General features: G+C 32.8%; 1 protein-coding gene across 1 annotated transcript in view; it reads right to left on the bottom strand.

Annotated features, from left to right (window-relative positions):
- The window catches only part of LOC145320186 (uncharacterized), a 60133-nt gene that overhangs the window by 28020 nt on the left and 10335 nt on the right, over nucleotides 1-21778 (bottom strand). The window contains exon 3 of the mRNA XM_080162626.1: nucleotides 18990-19140. Coding sequence (XP_080018752.1) covers nucleotides 18990-19140 — 151 coding nt within the window. The remainder of the gene's footprint in view (nucleotides 1-18989; nucleotides 19141-21778) is intronic.

Raw genomic sequence — 21778 nt, forward strand, 5'->3', positions numbered from 1 at the left:
TCCCCTGGTTGTGTTAGAAGGGGACTAATGAGTAAGTTTAGATACTCAACTGTTACGTACATAATATCAGTACACCCTTATTCCAAGCTCCTCTGCGGAGAGCGTCATTCATTACGGTGACTTATTTTGGGACACCTGCCATACTCAGCGAGGGTGAAGTAATAATGAGTAGCTCTCATGAGACAGCGGGTCAAGTCGTAATGTGCTTGAACGTAGAGCTTGATAGCCCTGATAGACAAAAGTGTCTCTGTCTACTCTATGACTACTTAGGCCCAAACCCTAAGAAACTATGGCTAATCAATCAATAAATATTATTTAGTTTTTACTAAACATTTAATTTTTCTAACATTTTATCATGAAAACTAGTTACTGCACCCCTAGCATTTACAGGCTCTGTATTAAAAGTTCTAAGAAGGGGCAGAAAACAGCCTAAAACCAAGTCTAAAAATAACAGCCTAAAAACATCCCGGGGCCTTCCCGAAGAAAAGGAGGACTCAATTATTTCACAAGTTATTGTAATCTTAAACTTTAGACGAAGATGATTTAAGTCCCTCCACAGGTTATGACGTCATACGATAAAATAACCTATGAGAGGCCAGCATAAATTTTACCATTGGTCAATTACAGTGTATACTGGCCTCTCATTGGCTATTCTATCGTATGACGTCATAATCTGTGGAGGGAATTTAATCATCTTCCTTTAGACAAAAAACAAATACCACTATACATAGTAAAATATTTCTAAACAAAAGTGTCCAAGTCGAGATTAATAAATGTACTTTTTTCCTTTAGTTTTATACATAAATGCATGTATGTAGTTTGACTAAATAAAAAAATAAATGAATGACATAAGATTACTCATAAAGTATACATAAGTAATGTGCTTTGGGTCACCTCTCATATAGGCCATGTTTGAGTACAGAAACTGGACCTCAAAATTATTATAGTTCTTGTATAGTTTAATGCTGGTTTTAATCAATTAACAACCTTTATTCTACCAAAAGTAGAGTTTGATGGATATGTAACCTTAAAAGGAAGTTTAAATATTGTCCCCAGTCCTATCTTTTAATCTAACATAAAATAAATAAAAAATTATCAAAAATTTAGTTCTAAAATTTAACATATAGCTCCATTATATTTACTGCACATTATCCAATGTCTCAATAAGATTAAAAAAATAATGTCAAGGTCTTTTAAGGGAAGCAACTCAAAGAAAAAATATTTATATATTTTTTCGGCGTTCTCCTCATAGAATTTTTTTTTTCAATTTTGAAAATTTGAGTAAGACCACCTCCCCCCCCCCCCCAAACAACGAACAACTATTTTAGTTTAGGTTAGGTTATAGGCTAGGGAGCCGAGCGCTGCAGCTAGGCAGACAGAGGGACGAGCGCTGCGGCTAGGCAGGCTAGGGAGCCGAGCGCTAAGTTGTTTGTTGTTGGGATGGGAGGGGGGGAGTACTCAAATTTTCAAAATTGAAAAAAAAATCTAAGAGGATATTACCATATTTTCAAAATATTTAAAAGTTTTTTGTACAACAATTATATTATTTATATTAAAGAATTTCTAATGCCTAACAATCAGATATCTTAAAATAAGTGTTTAAGTTTGTTAGCTTACTTAAAATTTTCATAGATACATAAGACCCATAAATTTTAATTTTTGAAAGATAATCTTTTTTTCAAGTAAAATCCTATGGGTTGGTTTTTGTTTTGTACTATGACCAAATTATGAGGTACTCTAATGTACATATATAAATCAGAACATTGATTTATGTACAAGATTTTATGTACACTTACATTTATAAATATAATATTAATAGTTTTCTATTGATTATAAGAAAATATTTCTGTCACTAAGAATTTAATTATAATATAACGTTCGAAAAATGACTATTTAAAATGTTAATTTCTTTATTATTTTTGTATAATAATTTCTTATTTTAAGGCTACTTACTAGCTTAAAGGCTTTGCCCTTGGGAAAGGTTGTTGCAAATCCCAATCCATTTAATTTGATTGTGAATAAGAAAATAGTTTTTTTAGGGTGAAGATAAAAGATTCTAAACTTTAAATTGACCTTCCACCAAGCACCTAAAACCTAGAAAAAAATTTAGCTTCTTGAAAAATTGTGAATTAATTCAGAAAGGCATAATAAAATCAAATCTGCCAATGACCTATATTTATATACCCCGAAGTCTATGTTTCAGTCGTTAGAGATATATTACAGGAAAGACAAAACTTTACTACTTTATGTTGGAAATAATATCTAAAAAAAACTGATTTGTATTCATAGGAAAAAAATCTAATTTGAATTCATGGCGAATATATTTTTTCTTATATTTTCTGTTAGTTTTAAGGAAAAATCATAGTTTAGTGTATGATTTAATCCATATAACATTTCTTTCTATTAAAAGTTTTCAACAATTTCCCTACAACTGACAGTGGACCGCAAAAAAAGACGTTAATTTGATGCGTTTTTTTAGGTTAGGCTGGGTGAAGTAACGGTTGAAGAGCCCTGCAAGGGCAAGAAATAAATTTTATAGATGAAAATAATTCGAGATGGGCGGGGGAGGGAGGTTGAGTTTTCGGCGGTCCACTCGTTGGTACCAGGGATTATACCAAGTTTGAAGTTATAAAAGACCCCTAGTCGTAGTTCCGCAACTCTATATTGTCAGGGATTGCAGGGATAAAGCACCTGATAAAAAAAACCTTTCTGTATGCCAATTGCAAATAACTATCACTTGAAAGGAAATTTACCAAAATTCCAACGCTTTAAATCGCCCATTCGACAAATATAAATAATATATCTTAATAATAAAATTATGAAAACAGTTTTTCTTGAATATCAACATCCCTGTTCCATCTTTATAGTGTCTGCCCTCTAACTCCCCCCCCCCCTCCACTTCAACACTTCGCCCTGCTGTTAGTCGCTAGTTTAGAGTTATAGAAAGTTATCTAACAAACAATAGAGGGATCACATAGCAGTTATACTTTTAAAACTTTTAAATTAAATAAATACGTTACAAATGTACGTTTTTTCTTTAAACATCTTGATAAGTTAATTACTCTCTTGGTCCGACGGAATGACCAAATTATAAAAATGATGACCTTTCTTTTAAGACTACAATTTTAATGTAGCTTATTTATTGATAAACTCATTTGTTTGTAGGTTAGGTTAACAGACAAACAAGTCTATGAAATGTTTGTCTCATAGTCTATACAGAAAATATGTGTGTGTGTGTCTGTGTGTGAGCTAAAGTTTGTAATAGTTGGGTGAGAACTAAACCAATTAGCAATAGATAATTGATCCAAGAACTTTTACATATTTCTACCATGTTCTATTTTCTACAGTCATACATTATATCAACTCATTTTTTTCAACATTTTTAAGATACCCTAAAAAGTTAAGTTTTAGCAGTTGAGCTCAATTGCTGCCATGTTATCTCTAAATTCTTTTTTGCTAGAATTGTCGCAACGACTTCAAAGTTTGCATGAAAAAAAGGTATAATTCGACAGTTTAGCATCTTCGTAATCAGTATCATACGAACAGTTTGTCTAATTGGTTTGTAGCTTTTTCAACCAATAATAATAAAATTATAGAATATTGATTCCATCGAGAATTAGGTATACAGATTTAAGTGTAACTTACCCTAAATCAAAGATTGCTAATTTGTTGCTTTACTTTTACTGATGCTTCGATACTTGTTACTATAATCAAATGTTTTGGTAATGTCAAACTGCTTTTAAATACATTTTAAGGATCTCGAAAAAAGCTGGAACAATTTGGTTTTCATTTACAGCCTTATAGCTCCAGGTAAGGTTTTTAACTATTTTATTTTGTGGGGAGAACTTGATAGTAGAAATATTAACATAATCCTTTTATATAAAGTAGTAAGCGTTTTTTGTCTGTACTGAAGGATCTCGCTAACTGCTGAACCGATTTTGTTCTCCTTTACAGTGAGCTTCTTATAGGTCCTGGGAAGGCTTTAAACTATTTTGGGGGAGGGTGTCTTCACCCCCCTAACCCCCAATTTTTTTCCCTCCTCCTAACTTAAGTAAAGTGCCCCTAGATGCTTCTAGGGGCGTAGCCGCTAGTGTTATGATAACTCTATTGTTTACTAAAGCTAAAGATCTCAGAAATTGATAATACAGATTGTTTGCACTTTATAATTACCTTTGGTTGCTTTAATCTATAATCTTAAACACCCTCTTCCTCCCCTATAGGCTAGAGGTGAAGTAACTAGAGTATATAAATATATTGTAACAGAAACTGCATTTCATCTTGTATTCAAGTGTCACCAACAAACAATTCAGTTTTACCACCAAAGTTTTTACATAAGTAATAATATACATATTTTTTGCTTCACAGATTAAGAATGATAATATTGCACCTAAACTAAAACTATTTTACATCAGATTTTCTGCAATGAAGCCTGTTTGTGTACTTAAAATAAGGCCTGACAATATCATCCTATATTTCATAGTCAAGGTGTTGTTTTTTTAGCTATATGATATAAATATTTTGGGTATACCCCTTTCGTGGCAACGCTCCTTAAGGGGTGATTCTTCATTTTTTTCTCAGTAGCTTTTCTACTTTTTCTAGCCCCTGCGGGGGGCTCTAACCCTGCGGGGCCCATTGCCTAACCCTGTGGGGCGATCACCTAACCTAATATAACCTAATCTAAAATAACCTAAATAATCAAAAGCCATTTTAAAAATGTATCGAATCGCCCCTTAATGGGCGTTGCCACGAAAGGGAATATTCCCAATATTTTTATTATAATGATTATCTTCTTAAATAATTTTAGAATTGTGATTCTTAAGACAATTAGAAACGGTAAAATGTTATTTAATATATTTTTAATACGTGACTGCTTGCTTGTAAAATAAGTGTGAAACCTGTATTATATATGTATATTGTGTATAAAGATTTTATTATGCTTACTATATTAGATGTCTCATATTTATTGTAGTATCATTATATAATACTTATTCTCAAATAAATTCTTTAACTCAGAGACCCCTCTTCTTCATACTTATTTTCAATTTTTAAAAATATGGGGAATGGGAGAATTTTATGGTCGCATTGAACTTTAAAGGAAACTGCATATTATGTAAATGTTTTCTAATACATACACTTTTTTCATTTATCATCTTTTTCTCTACCATACCTGTATTTTTTAACTATTGTTTTTTCTCCTACATAAAATTACTAGAGATATTCTTTAAAATCCGGGTCAAGTGAAGGCAACGAAGTTGCGGGTTTTGTCATATTTTCACAGTAGCTTTTTTCCTATTTCTAGCCCATGCGGGGTGCTCTAACCCTGAAAGGCCAATACCAATCACCAAACCTAACTTAACCTAAAATAACCTTTCAAAAGCTACTGAAAAAATACGGAGAAATCCACAACTTTGTTTCCTTCACTTGACCCAAAAATCCTTCTAATTTAAAAATTTAAACTTAAAATGTTTCAGTTATATGATTTTTTAAGTTGCACAGCTGAGGTGAATTCTTAAAAAAAAATTCCCCATTAATCGCTATGTGGGGCAAAATTGTTTTCGTGAAAAATCCACCAAAATCAAATTAAAAATCTAAAATAATAAACAAAATCATAGAAGGGTTATTAACATAAGATTTTATTTAATTTTTGTAGATTTTTTTATATGTGATTTTGGAGGATTTTTCACGAAAACAATATTGCCCTACTAAGCGATTAGTGGGGCAATTTTTTTTAAAGAATCCACCTCTGTTCTATAATCACTCCTCTCCATCTCTATGTTTGCCAATTACTAATATTGTCTGTATCTTTTCGTGGACAATTGACATATATAATATCTTAACTTTGAATTATAAGAAGTGTTTTAAGTGTTCATGTCTAGATTTATTTTGTCTATCAAAGTAACTTTCAATTTCTGTGCTGTGTGTAAGCAGAAATAGAGATAATTATTTAGGAAAACAAAAAGATTTTGGTGTCTAAGGATCTTAAAGGATCTGACTATGGACGATGGATTGATTTACATCCAAAATATGATTTTAATTATTGGTGAAAAAGTCTTGTTTAGATACTGTTTGTACAACGCAGGCATAATTTTTAAAAGTCATCAAAGTTTTTGGGCCAGTCTATGAGAGATTGTGTTTAATTTGGAACTTGTATAATTTATACTGCAATTTACCCTCCCTCCTAGGATAAATATAACACGTTTGTTAGTTGTTGGCTTTAGTACTAGTGATCTTTTTAAAGTCGTTGGAAATAATCAGCACAGCACAGCAAATTGATTTTAGTGAAATGTCTTGACGTAAAACAGGCTCAACTTGTAACCATGTAGCAAAAGTTTGGTTATCTGCTAAGGTATACATAGACAAAGAGACAAATCAAGGTTTGCAGGTAGTTTATTCAAATCTTGGATAGAAAACGAAGTAGAGAGTTTTGTAGAATTTTCACAGTAACTTTTGATGGGTTATTTTAGGTTAGGTTAGGTAAATGTTAGTAGTTGCCCCGCAGGGGCTAGAAATAGGAGAAAAGCTACTGTGAAGTTACGACGTAACTCGCTACTAGTGTTATCTGTGCACTGTACATATATAAAGTACACATAAAATCCACATACAAATTAACACATTTTCCATATTTTTTCTACATTTTACCTTTCTTATTATCTCAAAATCTAGTTTTTTATCTAGTTATGGACATAATTGTCCTGTGTTCTAAACAATATTTGTTCCTGTTTGTGTGTAAGTGTTAGTGTAATCAGTTTTTACACTTTTTATAGGCTCTTCGAACACAGAAAAATTTGGGATAGAAACCAATAGTGGTATTGATTTTTATGGGCTATTGACACAGAAAAATGTTTATGATAGAAAATTATGGTGGTATCTAAATTGTATAGGCCCTTTTTATAGAGATAAGATTAACCCTTAACGGTCGGGGGGGGGGCGTTGAACGCCCCCCCATCCGGTTTTTTCTATCTTATTTTCTGTGTGTGAAAGATAAAGAGCCCAAACTGCGTGACTTTTTAAGTTTGGGTATGACACATAACCGAGAGTTGGAATTTTTTGAATATCTCCATCCTGGCGGGCACAGGATGCCAGCAAACCTGGCAGGGTCATCCAGGTAAAGAGCAAAAATATTTTTTTGACTTAAAAAAAGCATTTTATCTTACCAAAATACTAAAATATCCTCTAGTAGTACATCCTCATACTAAATACAGGTGTTCAAGTCAATTTCAGGTTCCAGGTATGATCCTGCAGGTCCTGATCCTCCAGGTCTCCAGAAATCTTTAAATGGCTCCTGTAGCCGCAATTTTTGACTTAGAGACTTCAAATTTTAAACTTAAGCTTTTCTTACATGTCTACATAAATCATAAAGATAAAATCATAAAGATCCGCCGCCGTTTGGAATTTTTAAGTAAAAAAGGACCTAAAAACAAAGGTTGATAAATAAAAGGGTGAAGGAAGCAAAAATTGACCTTGACTTACTTAAGGTCGGAAAATTATCATAACGCAGGGGACTTACACAAAAAATTTTAGTCCTCTACCTCTAATAGGAACTGAGATAACATGGGGGGGCGTTGAACGCCCCCCCCCCCCCGACTGTTTAAGTTGCGGCAAGGGGCCCGACTGTAAGGGGTTAAGATAGAACTTAATTGATTCAGACCCTTTTTAAAGTTTTTCAAACACAGAATACTGATGGATAGAAAACATGCAGTTTTTCAAAGAAATGAAGATTTATAGACATAAAAATTAATTTAAAAGACTTGTCTCACTCAGAAAATGCTTAGAAAATAAAGCATACATTTTTATTTAAATTTTAAGAAATATGAATATAATTAACACACTGAAAAGTAAAGAACTCAAAACATTACAGGGATGAAATGATTTTTTATACAACGCTTTTTAAAAGTAGTGCACTTAAACTGGCTTTTTTAAGGGCTAAATTCTGAAGAAGAATACATCTCCAAGAACAGTGTTTTAATTGTATTTTGTAGAGTATCCTAACAGAGACAGAAGAAAAAGGTGGACAGACAGGCAAACATTAATGCTTAAGAAGCAGCTTTTCTACTAAAAAGCTGCATATTTATATTGTTATTGTAAGTATAATGATATAAAATATTAATATTGATTATGCCTGTGTGTTTCAATCAATTATATTATCTGCATTATATCATACCATACAGTATACACTGCTATTCTTAGTAGGGTAGCTACTTTAGAATTCAAAATGTCTTCCAACTATATTTATATCATAAATTTTTAGGGACAAGATGGAATTAATGGTTAGAATGAGTGCTCCTGATGTACGAGTATCCATTCTTCAATTTACTTTGTATGTCTGTCAATAGATAACTGCATTTATGTTGTAGTTAAATAGGTGTAGATTAAGGATTGATGAATGATAATGTTTGTAAAGAATACTCTAACCAGTAAGCATTCTTAATAGTCTATGGTTGGCAATCCGAATCCGATATCCACCCAATTTTTTAATCAGAATTCGAATCCGGAATCCGCTTTTTTATAGTGAATTTGGATTCTTAATTAGTAGGCTAAAATTAACATCTTGAGTTTTTTCTTTCAACTCCCCCTTTTTGAAGGCAAATATTATCATCATTATATATAATATCTTTTAAAATCTGGTTTGATTCTATGAAGTGAATTATAGAGAACACCAAGAACATGATTTTTAAGGACATATGTAGCACCTAAATTTTTTAATTTCTTAAAAAAGCCTTTTAAAATATTGCCAGAATCCGAAATCCGAATCTGGAATCCTTGGAGAATCCGCCATTTTTTTAGATGGATTCTTGTAAGAATCCGAATCCGGTCCAAAAATTTGACAGATTGCCATCCCTACTTTATACCCCTAATTTTGTCTGTCTCTCTGTCAATAACTCTAATTTGAATAGGTTATAACACCCAAATTTTAGGCATAGTAGATATTTTATTTATAAAAAGACAATCTTGACCACTTTTGTCATAAATCAAAATTAAAAATTATGTCTCAATAATTGATTGTTGGTTTAGTAGAGTTTGATTATATTTTTGACCAAATAGATTGTTTTTACAGCATTACAAATAACAATAATATGATGTTATTGTTCTCAACTAAGAAATAATGATATTAATAGTAAGTTTGACTATTTAGAAAATTTTAGGCTATTTTGTTTGTAGATTATGTGCAATGTTCGATCTTACATGTTCTATGTTTCAAATTACACTCTAAATACCATTTTCTTTGCCCCTTGCTCTATCTATCTAGTAGCAAAGCTACTCTGAAATTCTCTTTAGTTATATCAGATATAAAAGAGGTTATGTTATTTAAGGCGGGTTGTATAAATTGGATTTACTTAGCTGCTATGATATATAACTTTTTAGAATTTGCTGTGAAGTTTATTTTCGATAATTAATCTTGTCCGTTCGCTTGCGTGGCATTTTCTGATGTTTTGAAAATGCTTTCTTAAAAATCTATGCTCTGCTACTTTGGGTTTTTGTCATCCTTATTTCCCCCCTTCAATTGTTTGTTTTTAGTGTCCTAATCCTTCATGTTCAATTTTTTATACTTTATCTTTATTTGACCGCAAATATATCTAAAAAGATCACAAGACTTAAATATAAAAGTAACAATTATGTCTTAAACTGTAATAGGTGTATTAATAGTAAATAATAAACCTATAACCAAATTTGATTTAAAGAAATACTTAAACTATTTATAAAGTCTAACTAACATAATCAATCTTTAGATAAAAGAAATTCAAGAATAAGCTATGAATAAAATATGAGAAATCAAAATAAGGCAATTATTTTATTTAAACGTTTTTATGTAGTTTGTATGGTAAATGTAATGAAAGCAGGCTTACAACGAATTGAATACACTAACGCGATAGAATTGAATTTATTCTACAATTCTTTCATAAACTTCAATAATGCACAAATAAATTGAAAATTTTAAATCATTTATGTAAGTATAAAGTATAAATACAAAATTTTAGTTTTTGAAAAAAAACATTCCAGAAGATACATTTGATATAATCTTGATTATATCAAGGGAGGGTGTGTAATTAATACACACCCTCCCTTAATATAAATGTAATTAATACACACCCTCCCTTGATATAATCTTGATTAAATCAAGGGAGGGTGTGTATTAAATGTAAATAAATAAAAGTGAGCTTGCAGTAGATTAGAAGATCCAAAATTGCAGTTTTAATACTTTTTTTTACAGATTGAAATAATAACAATATAATTGCATTCATTTAATTTCATTAACTCCATAACCGCAGCATATTCGTCTGTTTATCTGACTTCATAGGAAGTCTTCTAAAAGGATTTTTATACTTCATTCTTACAGAAGTCGAGAAAATTAGGACTATTTGACAAAAAATAAGTTGTAGACTGTATATTCATTGATCAGAACAGTTTCAATTTAAAAATCCGATAAATATCAAATATGAAAGCCGAAATGTCATTACCATTACTTCGTAAGGGCGGGATTCTCCTTCGATTTAAGTGATCATCTAGAGAATCCAGAGCCTCATCCGCGTGTAATTGGATGCGATACTCTAACACCCAAGGATATTAGGTTAAGTAACATCCTTCAGACAACTAACCATTTGATTGAACTTTGTCTGAGAAGTCCTAACTGTGCATGGTAATGAGTTGCACCTGTTTATGGGCCAAGACATTCAGGAACCATTTTTAACGTCTTTAGTTATGGCGCGGTGTCGCCCCGAGATTAGAACCTATCACCTCCCCAGCGATGAGTGGATGCACTACGTGTTGAGCTACGATCGCGGGAAAGCTTAAAATAAGTTTATTTAAATAACAAGAGTAGCCTCGCAACTAAAAACGTACACTAGGCTATGTAGAAAGAATTTGTAAGAACAACTTTATTAAAATTCATTCCTCACAACAAAAACAAACACACACATACTCACACACCCACACTGCCTTTATACCTTTATAGATGGGATGCTTCTCTATAATGATATTATGTCTGTTTGTCCACAGGAAAGTTTTGATAGAAAAACGTTTTTTTTTGTGATGATTCACCAAACAAGAAATCGAAGATGCTTCAGAAATTTCTAGTGAAATTTCTGTATATCTCACTATGCTTAGAATGTTGATACTTATGGGTGTTGTCATCCTTTTTTTTATCTTATTTCATTGTCTACCTTTCAGACTTAACATTTCATTTTTGTTTCATTTTATTTTAACACTTTATTTGTGTTTATTTTTTGTTTCAAATGAACAAGAAATATCATGTTCATCAGTACTCAGTAGGGTAAACATAAAGAAATAACAATATTAAGGCAACAAATAACTTCTTTAAAGTTAGATAGAACAAACAATATCAAAGTTTAATGGAATGTTAATTTTGAAAAGTGTGAGTAGATGGATTGCCTTGGCCTTAACTTATCATGATTTACAGAAAATTATATTGCAATCAAAAGATGGGTTGTATAATGTATTGTAAGTCCCTAAAACAATAATTGAATTTAGCAAGACGTTTGTTTAAATTCATTGTGGTGGTGGGGCGGGGGGCTGGCGGTTAGTTTTTCGATTGTGTTATACTTTAGGTCAGTTAGATAGGATAGGTTATTTCTAACAAGGCAGGGGGTATGCATATGAACCCCCCTCCCCCCATTTTTAATTAATTTCAAGAGTAAGGAAAGCACCAATTCATAAACTAAAATTGAAAGAAAATTTAAGGCAAAAATGTAAGAAAAGAAATAAGAGGGAAAATAGTTGAGAGTGTTTGTGGACTATAATTTAAATGATTAAATTCTTAGGCATCTTTCTAGGATACAGGTATAGGACAATAGAAGAAATAATTATCTCCTGTCTTAACAAGATGTGAGACAAAGATGATTATTCAAATGGGGGGGGGGGGGGATAAAATTACAGCAACAAATTTTACTCCCCAGTAAAGTTTTTTTCCTCGGGGAAAGAATTAACTAAGTGGGGTAAATAACCCTCCTAAATTATTATGGAATGTAAAACCCACTTTTTGGGTGTGAAATGTTAAAAAATTGAAGGAAAAAAACCAAGGACTTTAAACTATAAAACAAAACAAATGCTTTAGTGAAGAATCTCCAAAAATTGGGTCAAATATTTTAAGGGGAGGCAGGGAGGGGGGGGGGGATTAACCCTTTAGCCAAACCTTAGACGCCCCTGTGTTTCATATTTACTAAAATTTGACATGGCGGACAACATCGTTTGTTTGCCATTATCCTATCCCTCTGTATTCTAACACAGCTTGTAGAAAGGCTTGTGGTTACCAAAAAAAGTGGTTGGGTTTCTTAAGAACTAGCATAATTATTTTCATAAGTAGCGCAGTAATAACAATCTAACGTCAGTTAATTTTTAAAAAGAAGATTACCGTTTTTTTATACAATTTGTATGTGAATATTACAGTTCTAAAATTAGGAGCGATTAATAAATTTAATTCTTTTTTATACTAGCGTCTGGGGGGTGGGGGGATTGAATTCAAAAACCCATTTTTTAAAAGATTTTTTTGGGGAAGAGAAGTACCCCCCCCCCCTTAACCCCATTTTTTTAATTGAGGGGGGTTTTTTTCTAGGGGCGATTTTTCTTGAATGGATGGTGGTACCCTCTTACAAAATAGTTATAAACATATCAGAAGCTACCATGTTAAGGAGAACTCGATCGGTTCAGCGGTTAGCATAGATAAATTAAAAAGGCACTTGTATTTAAATCTTTTAAAGGAATAAAATGAAAACATTTAAAGTACTTTCAAAATAATAAAAAGAAAAGTGTACAGTACATGTGTTAGTAGATTTATAATTTTAGAAATATGGAAATACAGTTAGATATTATTTATATGTAAAAATAACAGTATATCTGCGTGTCTGTGTGCTGCTAAGGATTGCAAACCGGTAAACCGATATGGTTCTCCTTTACTAAGAAGCTTCTTGTAGATCCAGTTAGGGTTTAAACTGTTTTAGGAGAGGTTTACCTACAACCTGGTAAGAAAAATCGCTTCCATTACCTCAAGTGCCCCTATATGCCATGATGGGAGTACTGCACCCGCTATAATGTTTATTTAAAAATTATTTATTATTTTTTTCATTATAAAATATTGTTAGCTTGTAATTGCTGCACTACCTTTAGACATGATTTTTCTTGTTCAAAGGTAGTATTCTCGTCATGTCCAAGATATAAAAATGTTGCTGACTGAGTTTGTACAATTTACTTCCGCCGTCTCCCAATACATACATATATATAGTACAACATTTTACTTTTCATTTTTATTCAGGTTTAATCAGGAAGGGAGGGGACATTATACTGAAGATACACTGGTGCACAAAGATTTGTAAACCCGTTTTTTTATTAGTTAGCTTCAAAAACTTTTCAAATTGTTGATTTATTCATACTCTTCCAAATGGTAACCAAATAATTTTAATATAAAAAGTATGGTAATTTTGTTTATCATTATTAGAAATGTAAATAAATTTATTGTTCATAGTATATATTATCCCTATAGATCACTGGGAATATTCTTAAAGTAGCTACTCCACATGTCCTATAATACTTTTGTAACCGTATGTATATAATATATATATGGGAAGCATTTGGTGAGTTGAATCTTTTTCCGAAATTTACTGATCCATTTATTTGGGTAAGTAGGACATCTGCCACGTAAAGGGGGAGATGATACTGGCGATATAATTTAACTACAATCCTTTCTCCTTCAAATAAAAGATTTTATTTGTGAAAATCTTACATTGTCTCATCCCTGTTATACAGCATACAAAAGATATTTTATCTATAATACAAAGTAGAATGATGTCTGTCCGTCCGTCCGTCTGTCTGTCTGTCTGTCCGTCTGTCTGTCCGTCTGTCCGTCCCTTAAGATCTTGGTAACCACTGAACCGATCGGATTCTACATTTCAGGGTCCTGTGGTGGTTTTAGGCTATTTGGATCGACTGCAGTTCATGGTAAAATATTGCTGGTAACGAATGCTTCCTGGTTCCTGGCAATATTACAAGATTCCTGGATCCAGCAGCACGCATATTCCCCTAAATCCTAGGTTCCTGTTAGCTGGCAATCTGCAAATTTTCCAGGTTACCAGCAATGAGAGAAGAATACTGGCTTACAGGAGTTTTTACCCCATACCCCTTATCACATTTTCCTAGGGGGTAACAGCAATGATTAATAAGGGACAGTTGAGTCAATTATTTTATTAATAGAGGTGGGGGAAGGATATAGGAGAGTTGGATCTTTATCTATAAATTTAACTGTTTCTATCTCAATATCCACTTTCGCGCCAAAATTTAGGCGCGACTTTTTATTTTTATAATATATTGAAAAGTGGGGGAGTTATTCGTAATTTTAATCGTATTAATAAATTAATTTATTTCTAGGTGAGGCTCTGAAATCAAACAGAAAAACTAACGAACTTGAACGCCTATAGAATGCCAAAACTTAATTCTAGCCTCTGTAACCTAAACTAACCTAATTATAAAAAAAGTGCCGCGGCCAGGTTTCATTGTTTTTTTTTTTGGGGGGGGGGGGGAGGAGGAATCAAAATTGAATAAAAAAGAAGAGGATAACGCCAACAATTATAGCCTAAATCAACAAAAAGAGTGGCGTAACTGTGACGTACAGACCATGAAACCATGTAAGTAATTAGATTATGGCGGGAGATTTTTATTTCAAATTATTCTAAATATTCCCTCCCTTTTTTAGACTTTCAAATCAATAAACCTTTACACGCATATGTCTAAATTGGCGCCAAAATTTCGTAACTATACCTTACAACCCATCCCACTCAATACTGTACAGACAGCGAGAGAGTTTTTAAATTCAATTAACGCCACCCCCTCCTCATTTGAGGCTGTATAAACTTTAGGGGAAAGTTTAACACTTTCGCGCCAAAATTTGAATGGCATCTTTTTTTCGTCTTATAAAATACGGGGTTTTAATTGGTGGGTATTCGAGTTAAGATAAAGTAACCTCTTGACAAAAAAGCTAATTGGTTAATCATTTTTAAATTTGAAACGCACAATTATGTTCTGAATCTCTGATACTTTTGGCGGGTGTTTTAAATTTAAATTATCTTCCTTCCTTTTGGTGCTTTGTAAACTCAAGCAAGCGAGGTTGACAATATAGCAATATTTGTTTGTTTCTCAATTAAGATCTCACTAACCACTGATTCTATTGAGTTCTTCATTTTAGAGAAGTTTCACAAGGTCATATCAATTTAAAAACGGAGCCTCATGATGCTATGGGCGCAACCGCTATAATCTACAATATAAAGTAGTGAAGGATTTTAATTTAAAATAAAATATTTAGGAAAAGTAAGTTACAATTACATAATGAGTTTTATACTTATTAATAAGTAACAGGGTGTCTGTTTGTGTGTGTGTTTGACGGTCTTTGTACACAGAGGGATCTTGCAAACCGATAAACCAAAAAGTTTTAATATTCCCAGGACCTATTAACCTTTTTTCCTGACTACTTTTATATTGTTACTTTACACCTTCGTAAACGTTGTATTAATAACTGTTGATAAAAAATAGAAATAAGAAATTTTTATAATATCTGTCTCTCCCCCCCCCCCCCCCTCTATCTCTAATTCATTATTTACATTTGATCAGTTTAAGGTTTTTAATCTAATGTGATTTGTTGCAGAGCGAAGCAATATTTATAGCTTTTCCTAACTCCCTCAATTAATACAGAGAAACACCACTACCCCCCCCCCCCCCCACATCAGACAAACATGCCAAAATAGCCATTTTTGAGTTGTGTGAATCTTATAAACCTCTAATTGTGGGGTAAGTGTAATAAAAGGGAAATGTGAATTAAAAAGGGAAATATTGCTTTTTAACAGGAATATTTCAAACATGCTAGTGGCCAGAAATATGCATAAATTGCTGGTAAACAGGAAAGATAAACATTGGTAGCTCCAGAAATATTTCTTGTTATGCTAGATCCAGGAATCTTCTAACATTGCCAGGAAACAGGAAGCATTCGTTACCAGCAATATTTTACCATGAACTGCAGCAGATCCGGCTATTTTCTTGGGGGGTGGGTGGGACACCCCCAACCCCCCGAAAAATAAAAATCCCCCCATTTTTTTTGCTGAAGATCTCCTTGGTCCTTTTACGAATTTTTTTTCGATCACCTCTTGGGGCAAAGCCCCTAGAGGCTAGGGGCGAAGCCGCTAGTTAGATATATATTACACCCCATTTTCTGTGTATAAATCATACTTGAGACCTCATTTCAAAATACTTACATACTACACCAAGGACTTTGGGATGTGACAATAGACGATAATTTATCTTCAATAAAATCGACATCGGATTGTGTGTAAAACTGGTACCCAAAGTTTTACCAAACTTAAAAACATTGGGTACTTTTGTTAAATCTTGATCAGTTGGGTCAACCTATCGGTGTTTACACTTTTCAAGTGATAATTTTTATTTCAGAATAGTTATTTCTCGCATCGTATTATAAACAGCTTTCCGCGGATATAGAATGTACAATTATAAGATTAAAACCAGTTTTTTTAGCCCCGAGGTGCCGAAGGCACGGGCTAAAAAAATAGTTTTAATTTTATGATTGTACATATTTATATTCGTAGAAAGCTGGATGCTAGACATAGTTTTTCGTATGGATGAGAACCGGTTCCTATCCACCGGATTCGAATGAATACGAGAAAGTGATTGTGTCACATTTAAAGATGTGCATTTTTAACTTTTATTGTCTAAACCATGTCTTTAGTCGACATAAAAATTTAAAAATAATTTCAATTTTTGGTGATATATATACAATACATACTAGCGGCTACGCCCCTTGAGGAGGGGGGAGTCGAATTTGATATCCCAATTTCTTATTTTAGATTTTAAAAGAAAAAGTAGAAAAAATATTTTAGGGGGTTGAAATATTTTTTCTTTGGGGGGGGGGGGGGGGGGTGCCCTGCCATCATTTTTAATATTAGTTAAAAAATGAAATTTTTTTTTGGGGGGGGGTTTTCATTTTTAAGGGGGTTGGAGGTGTCCAACCCCCCAAGAAAATAGTTATAAACCTTCCCGGGAACCCGATCGGTTCAGCGGTTAGCGAGATCCTTCGGTACAGACACACAATTACACAAACAGACAAACATCCTGTTACTTTAGTATAAGGATATCATTTATTATTTTTAAAATAATGAAATCTAATATTGTAACTTCAGCAATATTAAATGAAAAATATAAAAATAATTCAATAGTTCAATAACCTTATAGAAAATAACATAATATAATCATCTGAAGAAAAAAAATGATAATTTTTTTTTATTTACCATTGCTAGTTTCAATCAACCAATCAATATTCAATAAAAAGACTAAAAGTTTAAAAGCCAACGAATCAAAGAAAGTTATTATAAAACTTTTTTTTATTAATAATATTTCAAGGTACACAGGCAAAAACGCTACTTTCCCTCAAAATCCCTAGCGAGCAAGCACAGTAACCATAAGTTTGGTGGTGGGTGTAGTTTTTTTTTCTGTATTCCCATCTACTGTAGGGAACCTAACCCTGCAAGGATACCCTGCGTCAAAAAAAACCTCACCTAACCAAACCAAAGGGAACAATTACCACCAGAAAAAAACTCACCCTGATCCCCCCCCCCCCTTTTTTCCATTTATTTTTAAATAATGGCGAGGGGATCAGAGGGTTTCTTGACTAAAAGCTTTGAGGAAAACCACCACCAAATCTTCTACCTGGATTCTTATCTATACTTTTTTTTATCTTGGAGTAAAAATATATTAGATGACTATAAGTTAATGGTCAGCATATTTTACAATTCTTATCAAAATCGAGGAAAGGTAAACGTGTTTTTTAAAAGAAATAAGTAGTTGGATGTCTTTGTATGAGAGATAGTGGGTGTTTACAATACAATCAAATTAGTCATGGAACCGACGATAAGGAATAAAGAATACATATCATGTCGACCCCCTAGTAGAAAATGTTGGAGCAATTTAAAAGTACCTAGGTGCCTTTACCAGAGAGAGAGAGAGGACAATGGGATGTTTATTACACTTGTCCCCAAAATTGTATTATAACGATTTCTTATTTGGGGACTTTGGTGAATTTTGTTTGGTTGGTTAAATAAGTTGAGGTTTCAAATATTTCAACCACTAATTTTAATCTACAGAAGGAGTTATTTTTGTGTATCACCATTGGTGATGTACATTTAATAATCATCCATTGTTTTATCCCTTTAGATCTCTGTGCTTTTAACCCAGCCCCCCCCCCCCCCTACAACCTCCCCCCTCCACACTTCCACCCTTTTTACTCTTGCTCTTCTAAGTACCAACAAGGATGACAACATCCATAAAAGCGAAGCACTGAAACGGTAGAACAAACGGACATTAACACTTACATAGTGTCAGAACTGAATAATCAGAATATGAATGTGTAAGAGTCGATGCAAAATTTTAAGTAAATTTGTTGAAAAACTCCTTTATACAGGATAATGTTTATGGACATACTTACATTTTTAGGACTTTATTATAGAGTTGCTTCGCTTATAACATTATACTTTGTTGTCCAAGGAATCAATATACCAAAAATCAGATCAATCTGATGATTAGATCAAATAAAAATTTGATGTTAAAAAAGTAAAAAAATCAACATGTTTAAAATGGACGTACGGACATTTCGGTAATGATTATAGAGTTGCTACGCTTACTAAATTGTACCTAACTACTAAAGGAATCACCATGCAAAATTTGAAATCGATAGGACAACTCTAACCTGCCTAAATTAACGAAAAAAGCTTTCCGTTACCGACGGACGTACGGACGTACGGACGGACCGACCCCAATTATAGAAAAGCTTCGCTTTTAAAAATACTTTGGTGTATTGTTTTCCAAATACTTTTCCTGTAAATGTAATTCAGAAGAATCAGCAAATAAAAAACAAGTACAACATTTTTCATAAATCTAATTTTCGAGCCAAACTTTTTCCTTTTCTATATTTTAATTCTAAAACCTACCTTCGTTGTTGGTTCTCTTTTTTCGTTGAACATAATGGGGGCCATGGAGTAGTGGCGGCGAATAATCAGCCCGCCCCCCGCCTCCGTTTGCACCGCCGCCAGACCCGTGGCGAATTTTATTGCCATTACCGCCTGCAGTTTGTACGGTTCCCTGAAATTTCAACAACATATTATAATATTAGCGGTTTAGAAAGTTATCCTTATATGAAAGAATAACAGGATGTTTGTTTGTCTTCTGTCTGTTTATCAAAAGATCTCGCATAAAGCTAGACCGATATGACTTATTTTTAGTCTGATAGGTTTTAGGAAGGTTTAGGGTCACTATTTTACAAGAAAAATCGTTCTTCTAGTATGTGCTAAAGAACTAAATTGTACGTGTGCCCTATAATATCTCGCAAACGCTGAATAATTCAGTTTACAAAAGAAATTAAAGCTCAGTATTATTACTAGTCATATTTTAGTTTATTTGCAGGAGTTATATGTATGTTTCTGAGATCTTACTGGAAATTACTTACATACATACTAACATCCAGTTACGTTCAGGGAGGGAGGTTACATAGGTCTGTTTATTACGCTAGTCCCCAAAGTTTTATAATAATGATTGTTTGACAACTTTGGGGACTTTTTCTGAATTTTGATTGGTTCGGTAATTAATTTGAGTGTCCAAACGTTTCAACCAATAATCTAAATCTACAAAAAGGGTACTTTTGTGCATCATTATTGGGGATGTACATCAATTTATCGACCATTGTCTTATCCCTTTAGATCCCTGAGATACTTTATATATATAGAATTTAATAATTGTAGAATGATATTATGCACTGCACTGAAAGTAAATCTGTCATACATGATTGTCATGTTTATAAATATTACTCTCAACTAGTTTTTATAATCATAATCACATCAAGTTAGGCGCGCAGCTACCCTGTAACTATAATCTGTCCGTTTCATTTAATTGCTGTACGCCCCACCCGTAAATATACAAACATTTACATACTGGTACACATACTAATATGCCTACATTTATTGTGAAACTGCTTGACTTTTTGTTATGTTTTCATGACATGATATTTTTTCTGTATTACAGTTGTCTGTTGTTTTATTTTATCTGTTTTACGGTTTGTCCTCAAAATTTAAAACACTTATGGACTTTTTTAACCTTGTGTTTATGCATATCTTACGGTGTCTTTTACGTTATTTAATAAATACAATATGGCTTGACATGGTGACTAATCTAATTTGCTCGATTTCTATATGACTAGATCATGTAAAGCTTTCCCTTAAATTGTATGTCGAGCAAGAAACCTCCTTCCCCCCCACTTTATTTAAAAATGAGTTTAAAGTAATTTAGGGGAGGGGGTAGTTATTTTTTCTTTTTTTTTCTTCCTAGGCCTTAGCAACGAGGGGGAGGCACTGTAACCCTGCGAAGCCTATAACTGCGGTGCTCTAACAATTAACCTGACCTATAACTATAAACAAAAACTACCCTATCCCTCTTATTTTAATCTAAGTGGGAGGTTAGAGGGGGGGGGGGGTTCTGTGCTCCACAAGGCACTTTGATGGTAAAGCCAATCATGTCCGTTGTATTTTTTTAAACTAAGCTTTTCTATAATTAGGGTCGGTCTGTCGGGAACGGATAGCCTTTGTCGTTAATTTAGACATGTTAGAATTGTCCTATCGATTTCAAACTTTGCATGGTGATTCCTGTAGTAGTTGTGTACGATTTAGAAAGCGTAGCAACTCTACAATCGTTACCAGAATGTCCGTACGTCCATTTTGAACATGTTGATATTTTTACTTTTTTATTATCCGATTGGTCTGATTTTTGGTATACTCATTCCTGGGACAACAAAGTAAAATATTATAAGCAAGGCAACTCTATAATCAAGTCCTATAAATTGTAAGCATGTCCAAAAACATAATCCTTTATCAAGCTTTAACTTTGAATTTAAACATATGGACGGACGGAAATAAAGAAAAATCTAGTGACTGCGCGCAAAAAATGTAAAAATTGTGAGATATTTTTGCAAGTATAGTTGTTAGACTTGAAATAAAACTATTTGAGAAAAATCCCTCTAGCTGTAATTGGACCAAACCCTTAACAATCTTAACATACTTACAAAATAAAATTAATATTAACATTAAATTAACATAAGTTATAAATGCTAGCTTTAAAATAGCCCTAATTCCAACATATATTTGAAGGAAAAATTAATCTGATAAAGTGAAGAGTGATTACGGTGCTCCACTTGTTGCTTGGAGGTGTGTTTCCACTATTTCTTATGCCATAAAACATTAAACTAGGCTGTAAACTAAAATCTTATGGATAGCAAAATAGATATTTTAAATTGTAAACCATTTGATTTTTAAATTCTAGCAAAAGTTTTAGATTTGCAAGGAAAATTATGGAAAATATTAATTTCTCTATTTTAAGACATACATAAGGACGGAATATGACATGCCCTAATTAAATCATTGCTGGATAAAATATCAAAATTTAAAAGCATACAAACAAATTCTAAATATAAAATTCAATAATTCAAAACTCCGAAGGAACATTTATTATTTGGTAAATTTATAATTTAAAGCCGAACTACTTTCGATCAACTGTTTGCCGTCCAACAAACACAGCCAAGCCGATCAAATCCAAAACTTAAAAAATTGCATAATAAAATGTTCTGCTGCCGGGCCCTGATAAAATGCACCAGAGAAACCTTTCATATTTTGTCTACAAAGCAACATTTTCTGCCTTTTCATGGCAAAATTCATGAATGAAATTTGCAGTTCCA

The sequence above is a fragment of the Acartia tonsa genome, chromosome 5 (genome assembly GCF_053477335.1).
Source record: "Acartia tonsa isolate MP-2025a chromosome 5, ASM5347733v1, whole genome shotgun sequence".
Lineage (NCBI taxonomy): Eukaryota > Metazoa > Arthropoda > Copepoda > Calanoida > Acartiidae > Acartia > Acartia tonsa.